Source organism: Cornus florida, unplaced genomic scaffold (genome assembly GCF_030987335.1).
Source record: "Cornus florida cultivar Cherokee Brave unplaced genomic scaffold, ASM3098733v1 CherokeeBrave_3.0.0_Hap2_Chr11, whole genome shotgun sequence".
Lineage (NCBI taxonomy): Eukaryota > Viridiplantae > Streptophyta > Magnoliopsida > Cornales > Cornaceae > Cornus > Cornus florida.
In genome coordinates, this window is record NW_026775581.1 from 130,303,659 (window position 1) to 130,311,832 (window position 8,174).

General features: G+C 36.7%; 1 protein-coding gene across 2 annotated transcripts; it reads right to left on the reverse strand.

The window, feature by feature from the left end:
• Positions 1-1,075: 1,075 nt before the first annotated feature.
• LOC132284766 (protein SET DOMAIN GROUP 40) lies at positions 1,076-7,719 on the reverse strand. Of its 2 annotated transcripts, none has more exons than XM_059786891.1 (6): positions 7,539-7,719; positions 7,282-7,429; positions 3,114-3,245; positions 2,788-2,928; positions 2,148-2,441; positions 1,076-1,758 (listed from the first exon to the last, which is right to left on the reverse strand). In XM_059786891.1, the coding sequence occupies exons 1-6, from the start codon at positions 7,679-7,681 to the stop codon at positions 1,105-1,107; spliced, it is 1,512 nt and encodes a 503-aa protein (XP_059642874.1). In that variant the 5' UTR covers positions 7,682-7,719; the 3' UTR covers positions 1,076-1,104. The 2 variants fall into 2 exon arrangements, with proteins under 2 accessions (XP_059642874.1, XP_059642875.1); XM_059786892.1 differs by having other exon boundaries at positions 7,543-7,659.
• Positions 7,720-8,174: the final 455 nt, after the last annotated feature.

Consider the following 8,174-nt stretch of genomic DNA (forward strand, 5'->3'; position numbering starts at 1 on the left):
GGTAGTTGTTAATATATGGGCCTGAAAAGCTGGACGCGCTGGTCTCAGCATGATATTTCCTGGTCCTGGCCCAGGCCCATTTGGATCACAATAATTAATATATAAAGCAAAAGGTTTCCCTGCCAAAAAATTAATAAATAAATAAAGCTTTTAGTCCTCATTGAAGAACTTTTTTTTTTTTTTTTTTTTTTTAATATTTCAAAGTCTGGCCAATGAAAACTACTTATTTTCTTTGGTTTAGAAAATAGATAACTTGTTTTGACTGAGGATTATTTTTTCTATGAAAAGAAATAAATATACATATTAGATGAGAAATAAAACATGTTTGACTTTTACTACGTATGTTTTAGGTCAAAACTAGTCATTTCAACAAACGAAAAACGAAAAAATATGGCATATTGTATGAAAGAGATAGACCGAGTAAGGAAAAGAACAATGACAAAAATTAATAATTAAATTGTTGTGTAATGAAAGAATAAACAAGAAGTTAATTCATTTCTCTCATCGAAAAATAATGTTTTCAATAGAAAATTAGGTGATTGAAGAGGTCTCATTTTTCAAGTCAACTATACCAACAAAACATACACGGAGTACTAAATTTTGTTTGAAACCGAGTGACACTTGTTTAATGGGCTTTTGGTCATTATGTTACCCAACCGTGGGATAAATAATTTATTATTATTATTTTTCAACTTCTCTTTTGTCAATGAAAATCCTTTTCAAGTTCACAATGCTGATCTATTTCACAAAAACTTCTAACATATTCTATTTCGACTCCTCTAATAAATATGGAGACTTTGTGCCAAGTTATAATAAAAAATTTTAAAATAATAATTAAAAAAAAACAGCAAATATGGAGACGCCATAAAAGAATTACAACTGTATTATTATTATTATTATTATTATTTTATTTTTCCGTAATAAAAGTCCAAGCACATTGAGGTTTCTTATTTTTACTAATAAGAAAGTAAAAATAAAGAAAAACATATGCCAATTTTAGCTATGCTGCCTACGCCAGCAACCATCACCTTATTTCCAACCAAAGATTTAAGTAAATTTAATTATAAAATAAAAATAAAGAAAAACTTGCATGTCAAATTAGGACTAAATTGTTCTCATGGTTGAACCATTTTGAGAAGATAATTTATTGATTATATCAGTACAATAAGAAATGCAATCACCAAATGTTTTTTTGTAGCTAAGCCTCCACTCAACTGCTAATTTCCATCTATCCAGTGATCTTCTTGTCTTACTAGATAAATTTAACTTGACACCACTTTCTCCATTCGGCACACCATTGACTTCTAAGAAAGCACAAGCCTCACCTCCAGATGCTGAGAGGACGTCGCTGAGCTCCATGGGAGTACAAGAATGTTGCAGTTTGTCAATTTTGTGGAGCAATAAATAGTCCTCCTCGACCGATGTCTGGAAATTCTTCAAGATAACGTGGCAGTTCTTCGCTATCCGTCCCATCACAATTACCTCATTTTCTGGTGATAGTTGAGATCCTGAATAAGCAAGGTGTCCAACAGACCTCCGCTGGCTTGGAGGGGTTGCCCATAACCGGATTGCAGAGAGTAGGGCAAAGGATGGTTTCCCATTTTGGTGAATATATAGCAACTCCTTGGGCCATGAACACGAAGAGTAGATCTCGGGTTCTAGAGGAATGAAAACCTTGTCATTTGGATTTTCATTTAAAAGAAAGCCATAGTGTTCGAGAAGCTCCAAATTTGTATATGTCCCATAGCTTAGAAGAACCTGCAGACAAGATCGTATTACTATTCCTTCTTGCCACATCCAAGAAGAAACCTAAGGAAATAAAAAATGCAAAATGTTGGGCCCATATGTCTGAACAAATCAGTTTTACAAAAACTGGGAAAAAACAACTCCAACCATATTGCTGTCCTTCGATTTAAAGAACGTTGAATGAACTGTTAAGAGTGGTAATTTCTAGGGCCGTATTACTAACAAATATTGGTTCAGATCAGCAATGCTGTTCTCTTGAGTTTTGCTGTTGTTTTTGTTTGGAGCCTGTGCCTCTACCAATAAATGAACTGCAAAAAGACTATAAAAAGCAGCAATACTGCGGTTACTACCTAAATATAATGCAGTGTGTTCTAATAGGAAACCCGGGTGATTAGTCATACCTGCTCTCCTTTTTTATAATTTCTTCTAGCGTAGAAGCAATATGCAGTGACATCTTCCTCATACCCACCATCTGTTAACCTCTGCAAATTGGCATCAAACTTCTCTGCATCTATTTTCTGTGTGGCATCTTCTTTCTGTAAAGAGCATACGTGCAAGCAAGAGGCATTTCTGAAACTCCTTGAATCTTCAGAGTTAGAAAGCTCCTCCCCGGGTGCAGAATAATTAAAAAAGTCACCCACAGGGCATAAGCACCCAGCATTGTCCCATGGTATATGCAATGTGCGGGAAGATATCTTCAACCAGAATTATGTTGAAATTTTCAGATTATAAAAATATAAAAAGCAATGTATAGAATGAACTATGCTAATGGATAGCATTAACAGCATATATAAAGGACGCCCAAGGAAACAAACAAGACTTGAATGCAGAATACAATCAGTATAACAAAAGAACTACAGGAAAACTCTTGAGTGGTCGTTTAAGTTAATCTAAAGCATTAACTCTCACAGTGATCCCTTGATAAAGCCCAAGGTTTACTCATTAATGGCTGGTTGTCTAAAAAATGAGTATCAACACACTGCTGGAACAAATATTTTTGTGTGCATTAGTTCTTACACAAAGCACTAAAAATGTACTTACAGTTGCAGAAGCCCAAAGCCATGCTTTAAAAGTTCGGAGTTGAGGCTTGAGCTTAAGTTCTTTCATAAGGGAAGTAGCTTCTTTCCAGTCCAATTCAGCCTTCAGTCTAGCTTTTTCTGCAGCCCAGATGGCATCATCCACCTATCATTCATCCTAAATACTTCAACCTCAACTAACAAAGCTTTTTCCCAACTAATTGATAGAAGTATCTAAAATAATTTATAATGAAGTAATATCTATAATAATTTCCTAACCCTTGATATTAACGGAAGAGAAAATTGACATTTTCAAGAAGAAAAAAAAAATCCAAATTTTGGGAACCAAACTTGCAAAGCTTGCGTCTCAAATCGATCAAAACTCGCTAGTGTTTCATAACTTCGTGGCAACTGCATTAGGTAAGGGTTCCACCAAGAATTCTTTCCCTTGCCCATTTCATTTAACAACAAAACAACCAATATCTGCATTAGAAAAACAAAATTAATCAGACAGGGTAAAGTGTTAAATATTCAATCAAGAAAACCACGTAAAATAACATGGATGAGTTAGCACTCCATTTGCTTCCAGAGAAAAATATTTGACATTTAACACCTAGCCTTCACCCAACTATTTAGGGCCATTACATAAATTCTATTCTGTTGTTACGCAAAGCCACACACTACTGTTTATTTACAAATTTTAGCTCAATGGACAGTTAATTTCCCTACCCTTAAAATTACCTCAATACAAAGATAATGTCTTTCTTCCTCGTCAAAGGCAGCGCTTAGAAATATTCGTCAACATTACATGGACTCCATAAAAATGCATGAAATACCCGTGTCGAATATACAATGCTCTCAACAGACAGTTGATTTAAAATAATAACAACCACCAAAGCCTTTTTCCAACTATTTGGGATCCGGTTACATGAATCCTATGTTTCCATTCCACTCTGTCCAAGGCCATAACCTCGATCAAACCGCATGTTACCATCATTTCTTACTAACTCTACCCACGTTAAATTTTGTCTTCCCCTTCCCCTAGTATTAGCAACAATGTGGACTATGTCACATTTCCTAATTGGCACAATTAAATGTCTTCCTAGCACGTGTCCAAACCATTTTTATAGATTTTCTCTCATTTTATGTCCTATTGTGTTATTCCAACCATCTCATCTCACGAATCTGATCATTTCTTACATCATTTACACTCACTTAATGTACATATTGTTTCCTAGCTGCCCAAACATTTTGTCCCATAAGCAGACAATTGATTTTTAAAAGTTACATATTATAGAAGAGATACAGTGAGAGAATTCATGTGGAGGACCCCATTCTTATGGTATTAAAGCAAGGATGATGATACGGTACATATGCCTAAACAATTTGTAACGATCCACTCCACCACATGGTATGATATTGTTCGCTTTGGGTCCGAGCCCGCACGGTTTTGCTCTTGGATTTTCCCCAAAAGGCCTCTACCATTTGGAGAAAACATCACCACATATAAGCATTTCACCTTTCCTTTACCTAGACGATGTGGGATTGTGCACCTGTAACTCGTCCAGTGTGGTAGTCAGTGTCTCTTGCACCCGCCCACAAGGTCGCCACAATCACCCTCCCTTGGGGCCCAACGTCCTCGTTGGGCATACTTCTGGATGGGTCAGGTTCTGATACCATTTGTAACAACCCACTCTACCACATGGTATGATATTGTCCGCTTTGGGCCCAAGTCCGCACGGTTTTACTTTTGGACTTTACCCCAAAAAGCTTCATACCAATTGAAGATAACACCACCACAAATTAGCAATTCACCTTTTCCTTACCGAGGCGATATAGGATTGTGCACCTATACCTTGCCCGGTTTGGTAGTCTGCCAGTGCCTCGCACCCACCCACAAGGTCGCCACAATCCCCCCCCGGGGGAAGGCCCAACGCCCTCGTTGGGCACACTTCTGGCTCGGTCAAGCTCTGATACCATTTGTAACGACTCTCACCCTAACGAGACACAATATTGTCCACTTTTGGCTCCCCCGGACTAGAGACTTCCCAGGGGGTTACCCATCTTGGTACTACTCCAGGTTAAGCACGCTTAACTCTGGAGTTTTGGCATGTTTACGGCCATCACGGCTTTGAAACGCGTTGTGTCATAAAAGGGTGTTGAATTTACATATAGTACTTACCATTTCCACACTCAGACAATGTGGGATTGTGCACCTATATCTCCCCCAGTGTGGTAGCCTACTAGTGCCACCTGCACAAACTCACACACACCCGCCCACAAGGTTGCTACAATCACCCCCTCCCCCTTTGGGGCCCAACGTCCTCGTTGGCCACACTTTTTATTGGGTTAGGCTCTGATACCATTTGTAACGACCTACTCCACCACATGGTATGATATTGTCCGCTTTAAGCACGAACCCGCACGGTTTTTCTCTTGAGCTTTACCCCAAAAGGCCTCATACCATTTTGAGATAACACCACCACATATGAGCACTTCACATTTCCATTACCCAGGCAATATGAGATTACGCACCCATAGTTCATCCAGTGTGATAGCCTGCCAGTGCCTTTTGCACCCGCCCACAAGGTTGCCACACAATTTGTCCCATATGCAGTTTATAAACATGCCATATTTGCTAACTGTTATCATCTTGATAATAGTGGGATTACATAGAATGTTCATTTTCGACGTTCATTTCAGGATTGGGAGTTGGAAGAGGTGAGCATTTTCTTGAATCAATTGTATCAGCAAGAAGGAATTGGCAGGGGTTTTGACAATTTGATTTGGATTCCCTCCTCTCACGGGCGTTTTGCAGTAAGGTCCTTGTTTTTATGTTTGTTTAATTTTGCATCCTATAATTTTCCTTGGAAGACTATTTGGTGCTCCATGGTTCCTACTAGGGTGGCATTCTTTGTATGTACTGTTGTTTGGGGAAAGATTCTGACGATCAATAATCTGAGGAAAAGGGAAAATTTTCTTGTTAATTGGTGCTGTTTATGTAAGCAGGATGGGGAGTCAGTTGATCATTTCCTATTGCATTGCTCTATAGCGTACGATTGTTGGAATCTCATTCTTAGCTTATTTGGCATGTATTGGGTAATGCCACATTCTACTAAGGAGCTAATTCATACTTGGAGAGGTTGTCGTGTGAGTAGGAGCATTCTTATTTATTGGAGATCTGTACCACATTGTATTTGGTGGTGTATCTGGAAGGAGCGAAATAGTAGAATGTTTGAAGGGAAGGAGTTGTCTACAGCGACACTAAAACTTTTTATTATTCGCTCTCTTTTTTGTTATGTGAACAGAAGTTCGTGTTCCTCTTCTGTTGATTTAATTTCTTTTTTGGATTCTTTGGGGCCTTAAACTACGGTTCCTTTGTCTACGGGACGCGTTCCCCTATTGAACGCCCTTTTTAATTTATTATTACTTATCAAAAAAAAAAAATTGTCCCATACGCAGAGAGATGATTTTAAAAAAATTAATATTATAGGAGAGAGATGGTAAAAGAGTATTCAAGTGACCGACCCTATTCTTATGGTATTAAAGCAAGAATGACAATATGGTATAGTTATGTGTACAACAATATACAATTACCAATTATTTCCATAATCAGTTTTATTAAATGTTGGACACTCTATATTACACAAAAACATCATTTTACTTTAGAAAATAGAACAAAATATATTAAATAAATGAGTTTTTAGCTATGTTCCCCTATCCTCAGATCAGGGATTTGATAATCCGATGCTAGATAGCCACACCTAACACATTACCCTAGTCCGTGTAAAATAAGCATTTGTTGAAACTGGATTAACCATTTTTGTCGGATTTCTCTCAGTTTTTTCCAATTGGTGCTATTTTTGCGCCTCATAAATACATTTGTTTATCAAATTATCCTCCTTTTTCATACAACACATCACACATCCATCTTAATACTCACATTTCAACCTCACTTAATATAGAACATTTTATTTCTTAATTTCCCAGCATACTTTGCTTTTGAGCATGGCTAATCTGAAAGTTGTTTTGTAGAACATTTTCATCCAGCTTTATAGGTATACACTGCTCATATAATATGCCAGAACCACTCCTTCGCTCACACCATCCTACTCTGGTTTTATTAGTAACATCATCTTCAATCGTGTTCCCCATAATTATCAAATCTTTTGTATCGTTTGGTCTTATATTTTCTCTACTTCCCCATTTATATTCCTAATTATGCTAAAATTATAATTCTCATAAATAAAGTTTTAATCCTATTTAATTTAAACCTACTTGATTGTAAGACTTCTCTCCAAATTTATATTTAGCTTCATATCCCTATTTACTTTCATCAATTAGAAAAACACCACCAACCAATCATACACCACAAAATCTCACATAAAATATGACTAATTATATCACCCATAAATAAATCAAAACCCATAATTGATTCCAAATTTTACAAGCTCAACTTTTTTTTCTCATTAACCAAATGTAACACAAAAAAAAATCGTTTTATATAAAGAAAGAACACCTGAGTAGAGGAAAGAAAAGGGTGTTTATTGACAGCAAGAGATAGGGTCTGATCTTCCAGTAGGCTATCACTCGTCATTAAGGCCGATTTGGGAACTCTAAGAATCAATTCGCCTTTTCTAAGATCACGAGCAGCAGCTAAACCCCGTCTGCAACATTCACACACATATATATACTTACATAAATACAAATATATAAGGATATATGAAAAGTTGAGAACACGAATAAAGAGGAGAGAGAAAATTTGGAATACAGTACCCGCCTGCGTCAGGAAAATGTGAGACGCAGAGGGATTGTCCCAGACGTGAATTTGAACGTGGTTGCTTTGGTGGAGAGTCTGATACTCCGAGCTCACAAGCCCATCTCAGGAACCTCTCTAGCCCTTCTTGTTCTTGCTCCATCTCTCTCTCTCTCTCTCTCTCTCTCTCTCTTCGATGCTTTCAGAGTTACATTAGGGGTTTCCTGTAGGACATACTGGACTGGGCTTAATATCAGCCCAACATTTTGGGTTGGGTTCAAATCAACCCAAAGGTCCCAATTTTTTCAGTTTTCTTGTATGAGTTGACAAAATGGTAGGAGGCAGGGTGGAATGAAAACATTAGAAATGAGATGATATAACGGGACGAATGACTTATAATATACTAGTAAAAGAAATAATTTATGTAACAACTCTCGTTAACATCAGATTTAACTTTAAATATATTGTCAAGAATGAATGTGCGTGTTGATTTCTTATTCGAAAAAATAATTCGATAATTTTATCATTTTCCTTTTATATCATGAGGATGAAAATAATTTTGTCAATGCATGCATATTAAAAAAACTTATAACTTAAAATAATCATATTAAATTTATATAATAATCATTAAATTTCAATCTTTCAATTTGATTGGA